Source organism: Schistocerca serialis, chromosome 9 (assembly GCF_023864345.2).
Source record: "Schistocerca serialis cubense isolate TAMUIC-IGC-003099 chromosome 9, iqSchSeri2.2, whole genome shotgun sequence".
NCBI classification, from domain to species: Eukaryota; Metazoa; Arthropoda; class Insecta; order Orthoptera; family Acrididae; genus Schistocerca; species Schistocerca serialis.
Genome location: NC_064646.1, coordinates 138,143,853 through 138,163,819, shown reverse-complemented (window position 1 = coordinate 138,163,819; position 19,967 = coordinate 138,143,853). Strand labels below are relative to the sequence as shown.

The window sequence follows — 19,967 nt, the reverse complement described above, 5'->3', positions numbered from 1 at the left end:
ACATCGCAGTCCCGGGAATTTTATGAAACCGCCATTCACCGCCTTGTGTCACAGAGGGACAAGTGTCTGAACAGCCAGGGTCAATATTTTCTTTTTGAACGCCCCTTTTATATACCTAAACAAGGTATTGCTTATCGTGGAAAACGTGGAGCCTTGTACTCATTGACGGATATCGATGACGGCCAAAACAAGAATCACGGAAACTTTCTAAATTTAGTTGTCCTGTTATCGAAGTATGATCCAGTTCCTAAAACCTACATATCCTGGGTAACTCTTGAAAGTAAGAAAAGAAAAGCGCCAGCAAAAGGTAAGCGTGGTCTTATTACCGTTTTGTCAAAAAAGTCTGGAACCGCGCCACTGCTACGGTCGCAGGTTCGAATCCTGCCTCGGGCATGGATGTGTGTGATGTCCTTAGGTCAGTTAGGTTTAAGTAGTTCTAGGTTCTAGGGGACTGATAACCTCAGCAGTTAAGTAACATAGTGCTCAGATCCACTTGAACCACTTTTTCAATAAATTAATAAACATATGCATACGTCAAGTTAAACAAGAGATTGTCAAAGAAATTCAGGCGGCGAAATCTTTTAGCGTCAATGTGAATTTTTGCCAGGATGTTGTTGATCAGGCTGTAATTTGGGCACGCTGTTACGAATGGGGGCAACGGCCTTGCCGCAGTGGAAGCACCGATTCCCGTCAGATCACCGAAGTTAAGCGCTGTCGGGCATGGCCTGCACTTGGATGGATGACCATCGGGGCCGCTATGCGCTGTTGCCATTTTTCGGGGTGCATTCAGCCTCGTGATGCCAATTGAGGAGCTACTCGACCGAATAGTAGCGACTCCGGTCAAAGAAAACCATCGTAACGACCGGGAGAGCGGTGTGCTGACCACACGCCCCTCCTATCCGCATCCTCAGCTGAGGATGACACGGCGGTTGGATGGTCCCGATGGGCTACTTGTGGCCTGAAGACGGAGTGCATGTTACGAATGGAATCCCACAAGTACGGGCGATCAGCATGGTTCCTGTTTGTAAATTAACAGGAGTAGCTCATCGAGCTCTTGTAACTCATGAATTAGCCCAAATAGGCTGAAATTTGCAAGATCTTATTAGTGTATCCTTTGATCGGCAGGAAATATGGCAGGCAGGTTTATTGTTCTTCAAGCGACACTGAAGGAAGAAGCATCAAAATTAATTTTCACGCACTCTTACGCTCAAGCTTTGAGTGCCATAGCTTCGAGCATGGAGTTCGAGCCAAAGGTTTTGTTTCAAGCGAAGCATTCATGGAGTCCTGTTTGAAATTAGAAACTAGACTGACAGCCTTCGCGTTCAGGAAAATATTTGACCTATCAATCTCGGTACCCAATGTCTCCAAACTCCTACATTAGCCTACCTTAAGGCTCGGGGGCTTATCAAAAGCTTGTAGATAAATTTGCGAAAACAATTACATAATTTTGACGACGTCTTCAGAGCTGCAACTTTGATTGCACTCAAGTTCAAGAATTAATGCAAGTCAAAAATACTGAGATCGACATATTGACCACGCTGCTATTACTGCGACTCTCTAAAAACAGAAAAAACACGACGAGTTCTGCCAGGACGAAGTGGCATTACTGTCTGCGGACCCTAAGAGATCATATTCTTTTCCTTTCCTGTCTACAAAGCCATTATCAACGCAGTTTTAGTGAAAATATATGCTAAATTCAGTTGCAACGTACAATTAATGAAAGATGTCACCTGTTTGGATCTGCTGAACTTCATGAAATATCAGAAGTGGGATTCTTAATGACGCATTACGTCTGTCGATAGAGAATTGCTGTCAAAAGAATCTTTTTGCAAAAAGTTTTAATGAACTGTCGAAAATTCTTTGTTATGAACACGTTCCACCTAGGCAACAAGGCGGCGATGTCTCAAATTCTCAGAGTGAGGAACAAAACGACGAACGTAACGAAAATGTCTTAGGTGGTGGTGGTTGTTGTTGGGATGTTTAAGGGGGACTAAACAGCGAAGGTCATCAGTCCCCCGAAAATGTCTTAGACAAAAGTGCAAGGACACCATTTGTTTTTCCCGAAGCGGATCAGACGCCTGCCAAAGTTGCGTACAAGGTGTATGTAAGCTTTTGTCACAATATAACAAGCACATCAGTACGTAACTCCAACTTCTATGTTGCTTATTGTGTAATACAATTTCGTTCACGCAAGTGCTGTAAAATACATGGGCATTTATAAGTAGAGGCACATGCCCAGGATGAATCCCATGGCAAATGCCCAAAGTTCATAAATGCCCAGGCATTTATGCATTTTAAAGATTAACTGAAAAGCGGTGCTTATAAAAAAATTTAAGTTGATATTTTGTACTGGAAAAGGTGTTTTGCAACACTGCCTCTGTAGTGGTTGTATAACCAAGTTGAAAAAGCTGCTTGAGAGTTAGGGGAGCGTCATTATGAGAAATAAATTGGACTATAAACATAACTTTTTACATTTTTAATTAGATCAATTTCTGAAGTAGTGCATAATAAAGAAGTAAAAACACTCAAGTTTACAAGTAATTTTTGAAATAAAGTAGAGTTTATATTAACTAGCTATCATCATTCTTCAATTCAATAATATTCAGAGATTTGACACGGACTGTAACGTGTGTTACATTACAAAGGACAATTAAGTGAATTTTATCCATAGTGGATGCTATTGAACTCGTGACTGTCCTTTATAGGGTGTGGAAAAATTTCCGCTACCAGTCACAATATTGTGACTGGTAGCGAAAATTTTCCTATACAAAGGACAATGTTTTCTTAAACTGGCTTACCACTACACAGCTGTTCAACACGGTGTGTGTGTGTGTGTGTGTGTGTGTGTGTGTGTGTGTGTGTGTGTGTGTGTGACTGAGTGCGACAGAGAGAGACCGAGAGTAAAGAGTAGAACAGGTAACACTATAAATACGTAGGTTTAAGTGTAAACATTTACTAACCTTTAATATCGGGAGTATTATCCCTCTTCTTATTTTAATTGGTAAATGATACATCCTGGCAGTAACAACTTTAAGAAGTAATTTTTCTATAAATGCCCAGATTTTGGGCATTTAAACTGTTTAGGGCAAATTTCCAGGCAAATGCCCATTTATAAACGTCTCGCTCACTGGACATTTGCTCGGCCCACATAACTACTTGTGGGAGATGATATTCGGCGCTGAAGGGCATTAAGACGAGATTTCAGTCTTTTCTAGAGCAAGAACTGTTGGATTCGTTTATTATCTTAAACACATGATGGGATATAATCAAGAATGACGAAAACAGCAGCTTTTACGATCGAGTGACTAACAGCTTAGTTGAAACTTCTCCTCTTAAAAAAAGAGGCCAGCTTCTGATTTGTTTATTATACGTAACCTGAGCTATATTTACCTAGTAATATATATCACTGGAAATCAATAATTTGTATATTTTTGTTATTATTCGATAGTATCCCATCTACCCTTATCCAAGGCCTGTGGGGAGCCATCGGGCCCTTCCGTCCCAGTCCGACCCCGACCACACTTAACGCTTATTGTCAAAAGTACGATCATATGCGAATCAAGTAAAATTTATGACTGGACGGAAGATTTTTTGGTAAGGAGGAAGCAATATGTTTTCTTGGATGAAGAGTCTTCGTCAGATGTAGTAGTAACTTCGGGTGCACCCCACGGAAGTGTGTTCGGACCCCTGCTGTTCATGTTATATGTTAATGATCTTGCGGACAATGTTAATACTAAGCTCAGGCTTTTGTTGATGATACAGTTATTTATACTGAAGTACTATCTGACAGAAGCTGCATAAATATACAGTCAGATCTTGATAAGATTTCAACGTTGTTGCAATGATTGGCAACTTGCTTTAAATAGTCACAAATATAAAATTGTGGACTTCACAAAACGAAAAACATGGTATCCAATGACTATAATATCAATGAGTCACTGCTGGAATCGGCCAACTCATTGTACACTTTGTAGGGGTACGAAATGTAATGATCACATAGGTTCAGTCGTGGGTGAAGCAGGCAGTAGAGTCCGGTTTATTGGTGGAATACTGCGGAAGTGTAATCGGTCTGCAAAGAAGATTGCTTAAAAATCACTCGTGTGACCGGTTCTAGAATATTGCTCAAGTGTGTGAGACTCATACCAATAGGACTAAAGAGGGATACTAAACGTATGCAGAAAAGGGCAGCACAAATGGTCACAGGTTTGATTAATCTGTGGGAGAGTGTCACAGAGGTACTGAAGAAACTCAACTGGAAGACTCTTGAAGATAAGAGGTAAACTATCCCGAGAAAAACTGTTCACAAGATTATATGAACCAGCTTTAAATGGTGACTCTACGTATCGCTCAAGTAGGGATCATGAGAATGAGATTAGAATAATTACTGTACGCTCAGAGGCATTCAATCATTCTTCCCGCGCTCCATACGTGAGTGAAACGGGAAGAAACTCTAACAACTGGTACAATGGGACGTACCCTCTGCCTTGCACCTCACGGTGGTTTGCAGAGTATAGATGAAGATGTAGATGTAGATGACAGACCGATTTATAAACTTCCTGCTCGCGCGATTTCTTCTGGCTCATTTGCTTTCTAATTACAATGCAATGGCATCTCACAATGTGTATAATTTCCTCGAATGTTTATAGGCTCGATAATGCAAGATAACACTGCCTCCGACATGCAACCAAATAGTGATTTGACTGACGCGTGTATACCACCGCACACTAATTTAACCCATTGCCCCATAAATAACCGTTATAGTTCGCTGGAATTCCGCGGACAATATTTCATTTAACATATAGGGCATCGTACAACTTGCACTTGAGAGTATACGTTTAGTGTTTAATAAGAAATTACATTTATTCTATATTTCATCCGAATGGGTATTTTTTGTGTATCTCCACTATTCTCCGAATTATATTTAAATCGTGTCAGCCTTTCTTTAAAATCACAATAATATTCGATAGCTACATTTGGAGATGGAGCCAATCACACATCCAGCCCTGGTACCTGTTCTGACTCTCACCAATTCTGTGAAAATATTTTAATGTAATATACTCCAGCAACATTCCCACCAACCTCAAGATATCTAAGTGAATCGATTGTTAACTGGTCCTCATTAACAGATACAAATAATACAGTACGACTAAGTACACTACATCTCACCCCCTTCCCCCCGTTCCTTTTTTAAAATGTTTTTGACCACACGGAACTCGAGAATCAGGGCACACAACGAACGATTACACGATTAACGCATTGGAAAATAAACAGCAGGGCAGTTAGTAGACGGAAGGAGTACATCATATGCATGTACAGCAGAGTAGTACATAGGTGACGTTGCTTTAATTGATACTGTTGACGATGGTGTTGGAACAGTTTCATTTTGCAGCAGCTGTGATAAAGATAAGTCCCATTAGGTTACAAGCGAGAAGGTATTCTACGATTCACTACATAAATCTCAATTTTAATAACAAGATGTGCTCTGTGCAGAGTACAAGACAAAATAACTTCCACCACTTTTACAGTGAGTGAAACTCGAATAATTTCTACTTAACAGTAACATATATATAATATTCTTCACTATGGGCATAACAGTGGCTTCAACGACAAAGATAAATACCCAAAATTCATATTCTTGACATTCCAGGAGCTCATCATAGCAAAATAGTAACGCAGATATGCGTATAATAACTCCGTTAAAAACAGACTAATGACGTTGTAACTTTCAAACAGTTATTTAGGTTTTGGTATAGTACATAACAGTAAGTGAAGGCCTAAGTTAAGTAGTATAGAGATATAAATATAGATTCCAAACTTACTTGCTTGACAACGTTCTCTCTCACGTCAAAATACGTCCATTTGAAACCGAGCTACATTCCCCGACATAAATGCTGACAACCTACGAAGTGACCGCAACAAACTCACAAAACGTTACTTGGAGTATTTGAGAGTTAATGCCGATTCACAGTGATGCTAATTGAACAACATTAATCAATTTTGATGCTGAATCTTACTGAATACATAACTGAAAACCATGGCTAGATTTACAGCTGTGCTACTGAAATAAATAGTGTTGGCGTTATGTTGGCAACAAAACGTGGCGTTCCTGCTACGTAAACTTGGATTTGCCAATCGCATCATTATCGTAGTCTTCCCGTCATGCAACGTGTTTCTGTGTATGCGTGAGAGTGTGTTTGGTATGTGATTAAATAGCGTGTGTTTTCAGTGTAAGTTGTTGAAACATGGCTACTGGTATGGGTGTTTCTTTGCGCGTTACGGCCAGTTGTAGTCAAGGAGGCCGTCGCTATATGGAAGACACATTCACAGTCGCTTATCATCCTCTCGGAGATGGTTCCGTAGAGTACGCTTACTTTGGTATTTTCGATGGCCATGGTGGTGAGGAAGCATCGACGTTTGCACGAATTCATTTACTGAATTACATTATCGCACAAGAAGATTTCTGGTCTGATGAAGATTCTCGTATTAAGAGAGCCATAAGGAAAGGATTCCTCGATACTCACGAAGCAATGTGGCGTGATGTAGGTAAGACTTAAACACTTCCAGCGTTGTGCGACATCTTTCTTTCTACTTCCCTGCATTTTGTTGCTCTGGTTTCCGCCTGAAGTTTATGTTCACAATGTTTTCAGGTAATTGGCGAAAGACACCTTCTGGTCATACTAGCACAGCGGGTACAACTGCCACAATATGCTTCGTCAAGAAAAGCAAATTGTATATAGGTCACGTCGGAGATTCCGGAGTCGTTCTTGGATATAAGGAAAAAGGTTTTCAGTTTTTCTTATTGTTGCCACGATATTTTACAGTAACATTGTTTGCTAATTATACATGCTGTTTAAAAAAAAAAAAAAATTTACTCAACGTTGTGATTGTTCTCGGACTGTTCAACGTTGATTTCCTTTTGTTACACTGTGCGAATTAGTTTCACAGAGAGTTAGAAGAGTGCCTTTTATTATACGTGGTTTGTGCTTCCTCTACCCACTATAGAAACGGTGTGTCCATAAAGCTGAGATGTCGTTTGCCTATACGTGAAATTTAAAACTTGTCTGTATGTATGTTTGTATTTCATTGTTTCCCTGTAAACAATCATGCATCAGTTAATTTAGACTTGATTTTGATAAGCGAATTGGAGGACAACCAAAAATAAGTTTTTAGTCACGAAGTTGTACGAATGTGATTTGGGGGGGGGGGGGGGGGGGGAGAGGTTGTATTCTGTGTTTATTTTACAAAAAAGGGTCTAACGTTTTGTTTACTGCAAACACACAACGCATTTCCACACATTCCTGGAATGATCAGCGATTCGAACGAGAGAATGAAATGTCTGGCATACTCATTCTTACTTGAAGTAATTATTTTGATGTCTCACGAAAATGTGTGCTGTCATCTGTTGGTTAATTAATGACATTTAAACCAGTTAGTTTTTAAGTTCATATATGTTTAAACTTGCATTAAAAAGTCATCGAACTGTTTTCACTCGATTTGCTAGTCTATTTTCATTTTCGTTTCTACCTGCTGATTATCTGAAAATGTAGCTATTCAATTTTCTCTTTGCCGTTGGTATAGTCGTTACATATTAAATTTCTGATTCGGCTGATTACATACTTCGTGTAGCCGAAAGAGATTTCCATTCATCTATTGTGGCATGAATTGTTCAGTAGTAGTTTCAGAATTGTCCATATTCTGTGACTTAGAATATATTTACAAATTTTCATTGCAGTTAAAATTGTCAATAGGGTATTTTACCTGTAGGCGAAGCTAAGTGTGGAGGTAAATTTGTAAATTAAACCACCTTATTTGTTAATGTAGTACGTGTACTGCCTTTTGAGATAGGCCTATGTTATAATTTCGTCATGGAATAAAATTGGTCAACCTATGTCAAGTGGATAATGATCCCCAAACTGACCATTTTCAGTTAAGTTGTAATTTCGCGCAGATGTTAGCTAAGGAATGAGAGTAAACTGCTAAATGTTATTCCAGCATTACAACAGTATGGTAGAGGCAAGATAAAGACAAAATTGAAACCAATAGCAATGCGACCGGGGCATTTTTATTAGCTGTGTAATGTTTTGTGCTCACACAAAATGTTGAAATTTCAATGCTCTGCCAAACACTATTTTTGTCCTGCATGAGGTAAAATTGAGGAAAAATCAATTGTGACTAAATCTAGGCCTATATGAAGTGCCTATAGTTATTTCATAGAGAATTTACTTGTTATCAATTCTACCAGGCTGCTGCTGTTGTGTGTATTCTACATCTATATTTTGCAAGCCACCGTATTATCGGCAGTGGAGGGTTCTTCCAGTATCAGTATTTTTCTGCCCATCGTCCCAGTTCGATACACGAATGGTGTGTGAGAACAACAGTTGTCGATAAACTTCTGTATGAGCTCTAGTTTTTCTGATTCTCTTCTTCATGATCATTCCATAAGATTATGTGGGAGGAAGTAATATGTTGCCCAACTCAACTTGGAAATAAAAATATCTCTGATGCATGTTGCCAACTATCATTAGATTTTCTCTCCGTATTCTGTTAATCCAAGTAGGTAAGGGCCCCAAACTCATGAGCAGATCTCAAGAACTGGTCTTAAGTATTTTGTAAGCCACTTCTTTTGTGAATGAATTAGGCATACATTTCTTTAAAGTTTATCAAGTGAATCTGCCTGGGATCTGATTTCCCTGCAAATACTTCTATGTTATTATTGCACTTAGTGTTGCTCTGGTCTTTTACTTCTGGGTAGCTTTTAAATATTTTTGGGAAATACGGAAGTGTCTGATCCCACCCGTCTCCTTTGACCCATGACGTCACAAATATGGCACAAATGACCATAAAGCACGATTCCAATATGGTGCATATAAAGTCGTTACGTACACATTATGAAGACGAAAATACATCGAAAAACAAACACACACACTTTCCACAAAAAGCCTAATGACACTAACGGGACAAGTGTGGGAAATGTGTTTTTTGGGTGGGGGCAAACTAAATATAAACAAATTTAGGCACCCACCCCCATACAAAACTACACAAAAAAACAGACATCACAAAACTCCCCAAATACCACTAAACACAATATCATCTGGAATCTGACACTTCCCTTGACCTATATAGCTCAACAGCATCTCCCGATCCCATAAATTAGGATCAAACACTGCCCTTGGCCTATATAGCTCAAAAACATCTCTCGATACCAATACCAACATACACAGCCACACATTGCGATCGAACACTTCCCTTGACCTGCGCACTGTTAATTTTATCCGTCATATCCATTCCTGAACAAAAACAACAACCGGTTAATTTTACTAAAATTACCACACGACGTACAGCGAACAACACTAAATTAACCTTCACACAAAATCATTAACTCACTGAAACGAATTCCACTACAAACACAGCCGACACTCAAACAATTCTGGATAATGAGCAAAAGCAAACTGACCCCATTACACCACACAAATGAAAACCCTGAACATACCACCAAAGAGCACAACACGACAACATCTACAAACGCGCCACACTCACAAACCAAACTCCGCGCCGTCATGACGTCACACACGACAACACCCTTACGTCATGGGTCAAAGCTGACGTGTGGGATCGGACACTTCTGTCGACCCTATTTTTGGTATGAAGAGCTTTCATCTAAAACTATCTCATCAGATTTGCATATACTTAGATGTTATATTTCTAAATATTATTACTTTTGACTTTTTATTTTCATTTCAAATAAAGAAAAAGCTTTAGTGGGTGAGAAGAGGTATTGTTTTGAAGATCCTGTGGACAAGCTAACAAAATGGCTTGAAAATGCAAAGATTCTTCCATGTCAAGCAGTGTAGCTGTCCCAGCTCAAATTTGTTGAAAACTGTGCAGACTATCTTCAGTAAAGTCAGTGTAAGAATCATCTATCATTACAGTGGCCAGTGTGTAGCAGCTTCATGTGCCTACCTCAGCCAATCATGTAATGTAGTTTTGTAAATGTCTTTGGGGATATCTCATTAAGTTGCAGCTATGTAAGTGATTTCTGTTTTGCATGCAGCTGTTAACACTGTGCATTTTAAAGCTGGCAACAGTACCGGTGGCTTTTGGGAATCTTCTTATTACTCAAGTATTGGGATTTTATGAACTTCTGCCGAGTTTCGTCTCAAGCTGTAACTTAGACTAGGCACTAGTTATTTGCATGTGGTCCAGTTTCTTCAAAACTGTAAATGCTTCGAAAAAAATCAAAAAGTTCAACAAGGCACTATTCCTGACATAATAATGGTAGAACACGGCAGCATCCTGTTACTGTCTTTTTATGTAGAATATAAAAATAAAACAAAGGTTAGAAAAGCAGTGTCCATGGCATGATTGCTCTTCAGGCTTGAAAAATTATGTTTGGATCAATTTTTCTGATTTTTAATAATGAATAGGTAGAGAATAAAAGAAGCTGGACACATGATAATTTGTCAGCATATTGTCTGTCTGCTTTGTAGACAACTAATAATTTACCAACTTTTCTACAAATGTGTTTACCATAATATTAGCCTCTAAAGTTGCCACAAAAGCCAAATGGGCACCAAATTTTCCCTATTTTTAATACCATGTACCTTAATTGGCACCAGAGTTTATGGACCAGAAAATAATTTAGATTTCTGTGCCCATTCAGTTAAGTTGCTAACATTTGGTTAAAAAAAAAAAGAAGAGAGATATCCTTCTGCAGGTTCATGGGGGTCGTGCTGTACAACCTGTCACATGAAATTCTAATATATTATGTATATTTTACCAAGTGTGAACCCTCTGCACCTAGTCACAGCAGTTATTTTTAATATCTCATGTGTTATTCAAAGATTTCTACCAAGCCTGTGTACTTTTGCTGATTGATACCTCTGCTGCTTGCCCTATTTCATCTCTCAAAGTTACCCTTTTAACTTCTATTGTATTTCTTTTGCCTCCGTCAGTCATTGCCTAATCTTGGATTTAAAGTTTGCCAGTTCCCATCTTTCTAACTTTCTTTCCTGAATTCTTAAGCCAGTCAGCATTTCATAATTAATAAATTTTGGTGTGCCTGGTACTCTGTATACGCCTAACTTGGCCACTTTGGCGAGCATGCTGTGAACAGAATCTTGTGATTGGCTGCTTGGAAAAGCCCTGCCGCTGCCGCCGCCTTCTCCCACAGCAGCCAGCTTACAGTTTATAAAAGAAAAGTGCATCACAGAAATGACACAAAAGTGAGCATTACTTTAATGTGTAAGTAATCATATATGGGATCTTATTGCTACTAAATAATGAATTCCACAACAACACGAGTGAATCGACAATATATTCATGCTGGCTGCTTATTGCCAAGGCATACAATACTGTTATGTAGATAAGGTTGGCAATGAGCATAAACATTCAAAAGTGGCACAAAGTCTGTGGACTTTCTTCTATCATGGTGGGGCCCAAGTTAAAGTGTACTATTGGTATGTGCGTCTAGAGTGATTTTTTTATGGTAAAAATACAGTTTCAAAATGTTAGCGTTAACATATTATTCCTTTTGTTCCTTTCCCTTGTAATGGAGTCCTGTATTCCACGATAATTAAAATTTCAGCTTCCTTAACATACTTAATACAGTAAAAGTCTGTCACATTTGGGACCATCCCAGTCCTGGATTACTGAAAATGTCCGTCTATTGGACGGTAACTGTTACTACTGGTATATGCTTAGCCGTAAGGCAAAAGCAACTGTAACAAGTGTTTTACAGTAAAATGTTGATTAGCAGAATCAATAGGTTAATAACCGTAGCCAAAAATTAGGCCACATTTTTATTCAAAACGTTTATTTTACATACTTGCACTTTACAACATTTTAGTTTGACTTAAAAAAAGAAAACTCTCAAGTATCTTTTTGTTTTAGAGATTGTTTTTACTAGGAATAAAAGTTACTTCTAATGATGTGTAAATCAGGCATTGTATTTAGCATTATAAACAGAAAAAGTAATGAACTTACTTAGAGACACTGCGGCTCCTGTACAGCTGATTCTCTGTTTCCTTGTCTGTAAGATTGTGTACAGGTTGATTACACTTTGAATAATGTCCTCATCAGTTAATGCCTGCTCAATAGTTTCTTTGATATCCATTGGAATCCACTGCAAGAGTTCCTCTTCAGGGTCATTCCATGGTAACTCACGTTACAAAGTGATGTTTATATTACAAGTTTTGGACAATTAACAGAAGGAATGTTTCTATTAAATATTTTTTATACTGTATAAACCTATATCACACTAATTTTTACTTTACCATATTTATAAAACCAAATCTTATAATTATTCTTGATAACTCGTGTTACATTTCCAAGAAATGGCTTTTGCATATGATAAAGAATATACAAAAGTCTGCTCTGTTTATGTGAACATTTCTTGTAAGTTTTACACACAGTACCTGAAGATTTTATAAGTATTTTAACAAAGTTCCAAACCTTTAATCTCCAACAAAATAAATTTTAAAACACAATGAACAGGTAACTTGCGTTAAAACATACGGTAACTCACGTTACATTGTCACAGATCGTAGTCAAACCTGAAATAACCACGGGAATTTAGAACACTTGGAGGGGTTCACTTTTCTGACAAGCTTGTATTTAGTGTAGTATATCTCATCCTTAATTTCTGAACACTTTCAAAACTTCCCATTTTCATCGTAACATCAACTTTAAATTCACCATTTTCAATTTTAGCAACATTGCCAGGAAAATATGAATTGTCATATTTCACCACCACCCAGTCATCTAATTGTATATCTAGTGATTTTTCTGTTCTGTTAGTGTTTTCCTCTGCAGCTGATGAAGTGTTGTGTCCTACAACTACATTATTATAGAGTTCCAAGTGATGAATTTTAGAAACGTTCAAGAAAGGCTGCAGTTCGTGATTAAGGCCGAGAGATGTAGTTTTTTGCTTCTTTGGGTAAAGTCTTCTTCACCCATAAGAACTGCTGTCACATTAAGAAGAATTCAACAATGATTTTTCAAAATCTGTTGTATTGTTTACAACACATTTCCTGCTTTTCACACAAGACAAAACTTGGCGTTTGATAGCCCCACCAATTCCATCCACTGGCCCCTTCTCATGAGAAGTTGCAAAGTACTTCCATGTAATTTTTTTGGCATGACTCTTACTTTGAACTTTTATAGCCTCTGCAATATATATGTTTTTAACTTCTCTAATATTTTTAGTAGTTTTTCAAGAAGTCTATCAACGTTGGGAATGACAGTGTTTTTTGTGTGGTCCAGATTATCAGATACCAACACGTAGGGTTGAGAAGTACCTTACTGCCAAATCATGGCAGTAAAAATACTAATTTGATTTTCCTGCCAATGTGCGCTTTGACTTACACATGTAAAATTTTTGGAAAAATCTATTTGCATCATGGCAGTTGGCATTGCAGAAGGCGGTGATTCCTTATCACTCTGATAGTCCTTTGATTGTTCTCTCTTAAAGTAGCAGTGCTCTAAAAATTTAGGTCCCATGGTAAGAATATGACCAATAAGATTCTGTAATGTACCTTCTTCCTCTACTTTCAAAATTCTGCCATCACTCTCCTACCACACATACCGTTTCACGCCGTACTCTTGTACACCAGTACATAAATCAGGAAGTTTAACTGGCCAATAAGTCTTTACATTTCATGCACTTTCCCAAACAATAGCCGGCTGTAGGCTCTGCACGTGGAAAAAATTCTAGCCAGTTACTGGTGTATTTGAGGTACTATGCAATGAAGAGAGTTAATAGCACAGATGAAATTCTCGTGATATCTGCAGAGACACAAGTTGTGTTGAAGTTTATTGGCAAGCATGACATGCTTGGATCTTAATTCTGCGAATTTACTTGGTAATCGATTTTCCATTTTCTTCACAAAAAATTGCATGGGCTTCTTTCAAAGAAAACATTGAGTGTCGTACTTGCATCTTACTCTTACCTTTCTCAGCTTTTACCATCACATCTTTGCGTCCAGGGGCCTGGCTGCTAATGTCATCCCTTTTATAGAATTTGCTCACTGCACTTATTATTTCATCACTTATTTTTTATTTAAAGATTCTTTCTACTTCTAAACGTTCAACAAATGTATGATACAACCTTCTAATAACACATTTTTGTTTTCTGGGTGATGCTGGAAGTAAACGTTTCACTTTTGATATGACTTTTCCCAGTGAAGACCATATTTTTATATGGTGGTGAGGCAGAACTACTTGGTGTAGCTGAAGATACTTCTACATCTACATCTATATTTATACTCCGCAAGCCACCCAACGGTGTGTGGCGGAGGGCACTTTACGTGCCCCTGTCATTACCTCCCTTTCCTGTTCCAGTCGCGTATGGTTCGCGGGAAGAACGACTGTCTGAAAGCCTCCGTGCGCGCTCTAATCTCTCTAATTTTACATTCGTGATCTCCTCGGAGGTATAAGTAGGGGGAAGCAATATATTCGATACCTCATCCAGAAACGCACCCTCTCGAAACCTGGCGAGCAAGCTACACCGCGATGCAGAGCGCCTCTCTTGCAGAGTCTGCCACTTGAGTTTGCTAAACATCTCCGTAACGCTATCAACCTTACCATATAACCCTGTGACGAAACGCGCCGCTCTTCTTTGGATCTTCTCTATCTCCTCCGCCAACCCGATCTGGTAGGGATCCCACACTTACGAGCAATACTCAAGTATAGGTCGAACGAGTGTTTTGTAAGCCACCTCCTTTGTTGATGGACTACATTTTCTAAGGACTCTCCCAATGAATCTCAATCTGGTACCCGCCTTACCAACAATTAATTTTATATGATCATTCCACTTCAAATCGTTCCGCACGCATACTCCCAGATATTTTACAGAAGTAACTGCTACCAGTGTTTGTTCCGCTATCATATAATCATACAGTAAAGGATCCTTCTTTCTATGTATTCGCAATACATTACATTTGTCTATGTTAAGGGTCAGTTGCCACTCCCTGCACCAAGTGCCTATCAGCTGCAGATCTTCCTGCATTTCGCTACAATTTTCTAATGCTGCAACTTCTCTGTATACTACAGCATCATCCGCGAAAAGCCGCATGGGACTTCCGACACTATCTACTAGGTCATTTATATATATTGTGAAAAGGAATGGTCCCATAACACTCCCCTGTGGCACGCCAGAGGTTACTTTAACGTCTGTAGACGTCTCTCCATTGATAACAACATGCTGTGTTCTGTTTGCTAAAAACTCTTCAATCCAGCCACACAGCTGGTCTGATATTCCGTAGGCTCTTACTTTGTTTATCAGGCGACAGTGCGGAACTGTATCGAACGCCTTCCGGAAGTCAAGAAAAATAGCATCTACCTGGGAGCCTGTATTTTCTGGGTCTCATGAACAAATAAAGCGAGTTGGGTCTCACACGATCGCTGTTTCCGGAATCCATGTTGATTCCTACATAGTAGATTCTGGGTTTCCAAAAACGACATGATAGTCAAGCAAAAAACATGTTCTAAAATTCTACAACAGATCGACATCAGAGATATAGGTCTATAGCTTTGCGCATCTGCTCGACGACCCTTCTTGAAGACTGGGACTACCTGTGCTCTTTTCCAATCATTTGGAACCTTCCGTTCATCTAGAGACTTGCGGTACACGGCTGTTAGAAGAGGGGCAAGTTCTTTTGCGTACTCTGTGTAGAATCGAGTCTGTATCCCGTCAGGTCCAGTTGACTTTCCTCTGTTGAGATACTTCCTTTAGCTGCTTCCTGTACTTGGCAACTCTTTCTCTAACATTCAATCCTGTCTGCAGCAATCCATTCTTGTTCCCTTTTACTCAAAGATTTTTCCTGTTCCTGCTTATTTTTCCTTAATTTTTTCAAAGTTTCCTTTTGTGTGATTTTATACTCTTCATATGTGATTTCATCTTTCAGTTTCTGCCTTCTTATTCTAATCTTTTCAGCATGCACTTAAAGGCATGCTGCAAAAATTGCAAATTGTTGCAAAGTAGAAATAGCTATTCTGTATGGGATTTTATGTGGCATATGGAGATGAAAAAACATTAAATATGTTGAAATATATTATTAGTTGTGTTGTATGTGATTCAGAACCAATCTGACTACTCAGAATTATAACTAATCCTACAAAAACTATGGTAACTCTCATTATATAAATAAAGGTAACTCATGTTGTGTGAATTAAATATCCTGTACCAGAAGAAGGCTTCTAAGAGAAAATTTTAGACACCAAATTATCGGTACACTTATGTGAAGGACAGCTTGGCATATAAGTTTCTGTACTTCAATGTATTTTGTGAAAATTTTAAAAGTATTGGCATTTGGTAACTCATTTTGGGTTAGGTTATATAAATATTTTTGTATTTATCATGCTTAAATTGTTTGCTTCTAGAAATATACCAAAAAGAATAAGAAGTTATGCACTTTAAAGTGATATATAAACCATAAAGGATTATTATAAATTTCATGACTTTTTTTTCTCCTTACTTTGAAATTGATCGAATCTTCTGCATGAACAAACTCGACAATATAGTCTTCAAAACAATGGCTCCTACAAGTAAACAATAGGTTTTGGAGGGAAAATCAATCTTGCCAACAAAATTCAGTGTCCAACCTACATATGTAACAAGGGAAAATATGCCATCAGAAAAATTAATTTTTGATAATGATTCCTCATTTACAGGGAATGACCCTTCACATGTTTTCGAAAGGATTGTTTTTGATTACACTTCTTCCAACATCCAAAACTTCGAACACTGATTTGGGATGTTATCCCTCATCTATAGTATGTGGTGTAGAATCAGATGTGGGATTTGCAGTTGGCAAAATTTTTCTACAGGCCCATCCTAAAGTAACCTTTTGTACTTGAGCCCAAAACAGTGCGACATCATAGGTGTCATCTCGTACATTAAACTTTTTTTTGAAAGTCAGTTACATCGTTGTTGTTGTTGTGGTCTTCAGTCCTGAGACTGGTTTGATGCAGCTCTCCATGCTACTCTATCCTGTGCAGGCTTTTTCATCTCCCAGTACCTACTGCAACCTACATCCTTCTGAATCTGCTTAGTGTATTCATCTCTTGGTCTCCCTCTACGATTTTTACCCTCCACGCTGCCCTCCAATACTAAATTGGTGATCCCTTGATGCCTCAGAACATGTCTTACCAACCGATCCCTTCTTCTGGTCAAGTTGTGCCACAAACTTCTCTTCTCCCCAATCCTATTCAATACTTCCTCATTAGTTATGTGATCTACCCATCTAATCCTCAGCATTCTTCTGTAGCACCACATTTCGAAAGCTTCTATTCTCTTCTTGTCCAAACTATTTATCGTCCATGTTTCACTTCCATACATGGCTACACTCCATACGTATACTTTCAGAAATGACTTCCTGACACTTAAATCAATACTGGATGTTAACAAATTTCTCTTCTTCAGAAACGCTTTCCTTGCCATTGCCAGCCTACATTTTATATCCTCTCTACTTCGACCATCATCAGTTATTTTGCTCCCCAAATAGCAAAACTCCTTTACTACTTTAAGTGCCTCATTTCCTAATCTAATTCCCTCAGCATCACCCGACTTACATAGACTACATTCCATTATCCTTGTCTTGCTTTTGTTGATGTTCATCTTATATCCTCCTTTCAAGACACTGTCCATTCCATTCAACTGCTCTTCCAAGTCCTTTGCTGTCTCTGACAGAATTACAATGTCATCGGCGAACCTCAAAGTTTTTATTTCTTCTCCATGAATTTTAATACCTACTCCGAATTTTTCTTTTGTTTCCTTTACTGCTTGCTCAATATACAGATTGAACAACATCGGGGAGAGGCTACAACCCTGTCTTACTCCCTTCCCAACCACTGCTTCCCTTTCATGTCCCTCGACTCTTATAACTGCCATCTGGTTTCTGTAAAAATTGTAAATAGCCTTTCGCTCCCTGTATTTTACCCCTGCCACCTTTAGAATTTGAAAGAGAGTATTCCAGTCAACATTGTCAAAAGCTTTCTCTAAGTCTACAAATGCTAGAAACGTAGGTTTGCCTTTCCTTAATCTTTCTTCTAAGATAAGTCGTAAGGTCAGTATTGCCTCACGTGTTCCAGTGTTTCTACGGAATCCAAACTGATCTTCCCCGAGGTTGGCTTCTACTAGTTTTTCCATTCGTCTGTAAAGAATTCGTGTTAGTATTTTGCAGCTGTGACTTATTAAGCTGATAGTTCGGTAATTTTCACATCTGTCAACACCTGCTTTCTTTGGGATTGGAATTATTATATTCTTCTTGAAGTCTGAGGGTATTTCGCATGTTTCATACATCTTGCTCACCAGATGGTAGAGTTTTGTCAGGACTGGCTCTCCCACGGCCGTCAGTAGTTCCAATGGAATATTGTCTACTCCGGGGGCCTTGTTTTGACTCAGGTCTTTCAGTGCTCTGTCAAGCTCTTCACGCAGTATCATATCTCCCATTTCATCTTCATCTACATCCTCTTCCATTTCCATAATATTGTCCTCAAGTACATCGCCCTTGTATAGACCCTCTATATACTCCTTCCACCTTTCTGCTTTCCCTTCTTTGCGTAGAACTGGGTTTCCATCTGAGCTCTTGATATTCATACAAGTTGTTCTCTTATCTCCAAAGGTCTCTTTAATTTTCCTGTAGGCGGTATCTATCTTACCCCTAGTGAGATAGGCTTCTACATCCTTACATTTGTCCTCTAGCCATCCCTGCTTAGCCATTTTGCACTTCCTGTCGATCTCATTTTTGAGACGTTTGTATTCCTTTTTGCCTGTTTCACTTACTGCATTTTTATATTTTCTCCTTTCATCAATTAAATTCAATATTTCTTCTGTTACCCAAGGATTTCTACTAGCCCTCGTCTTTTTACCTACTTGATCCTCTGCTGCCTTCACTACTTCATCCCTCAAAGCTACCCATTCTTTTTCTACTGTATTTATTTCCCCCATTCCTGTCAATTGCTCCCTTATGCTCTCCCTGAATCTCCGTACAATCTCTGGTTCTTTTAGTTTATCCAGGTCCCATCTCCTTAAATTCTCACCTTTTTGCAGTTTCTTCAGTTTTAATCTACAGGTCATAACGAATAGATTGTGGTCAGAGTCCACATCTGCCCCTGGAAATGTCTTACAATTTAAAACCTGGTTCCTAAATCTCTGTCTTACCATTATATAATCTATCTGATACCTTTTAGTATCTTCAGGGTTCTTCCATGTATACAACCTTCTTTCATGATTCTTAAACCAAGTGTTAGTTATGATTATGTTGTGCTCTGTGCAAAATTCTACCAGGCGGCTTCCTCTTTCATTTCTGTCCCCCAATCCATATTCACCTACTATGTTTCCTTCTCTCCCTTTTCCTACACTCGAATTCCAGTCACCCATGACTATTAAATTTTCGTCTCCCTTCACAATCTGAATAATTTCTTTTATTTCATCATACATTTCTTCAATTTCTTCGTCATCTGCAGAGCTAGTTGGCATATAAACTTGTACTACTGTAGTAGGCGTGGGCTTCGTATCTATCTTGGCCACAATAATGCGTTCACTATGCTGTTTGTAGTAGCTTACCCGCATTCCTATTTTCCTATTCATTATTAAACCTACTCCTGCATTACCCCTATTTGATTTTGTGTTTATAACCCTGTAGTCACCTGACCAGAAGTCTTGTTCCTCCTGCCACCGAACTTCACTAATTCCCACTATATCTAACTTCAACCTATCCATTTCCCTTTTTAAATTTTCTAACCTACCTGCCCGATTAAGGGATCTGACATTCCACGCTCCGATCCGTAGAACGCTAGTTTTCTTTCTCCTGATAACGACATCCTCTTGAGTAGTCCCCGCCCGGAGATCCGAATGGGGGACTATTTTACCTCCGGAATATTTTACCCAAGAGGACGCCATCATCATTTAACCATACAGTAAAGCTGCATGCCCTCGGGAAAAATTACGGCTGTAGTTTCCCCTTGCT

At 38.7% G+C, this 19,967-nt stretch overlaps 1 protein-coding gene and 1 pseudogene across 1 annotated transcript in view; both read left to right on the top strand.

Moving 5' to 3' along the window:
• The first annotated feature begins 653 nt into the window (after nucleotides 1-653).
• Nucleotides 654-771, top strand: LOC126420194 (5S ribosomal RNA; annotated as a pseudogene).
• A 5,399-nt stretch (nucleotides 772-6,170) lies between these two features.
• Nucleotides 6,171-19,967, top strand: part of LOC126418635 (uncharacterized) — a 106,309-nt gene continuing 92,512 nt past the window's right edge. The window contains exons 1-2 of the mRNA XM_050085488.1: nucleotides 6,171-6,543; nucleotides 6,648-6,782. Of these exons, the coding sequence (XP_049941445.1) occupies nucleotides 6,243-6,543; nucleotides 6,648-6,782 (436 nt within the window). The 5' untranslated portion in view covers nucleotides 6,171-6,242. The remainder of the gene's footprint in view (nucleotides 6,544-6,647; nucleotides 6,783-19,967) is intronic.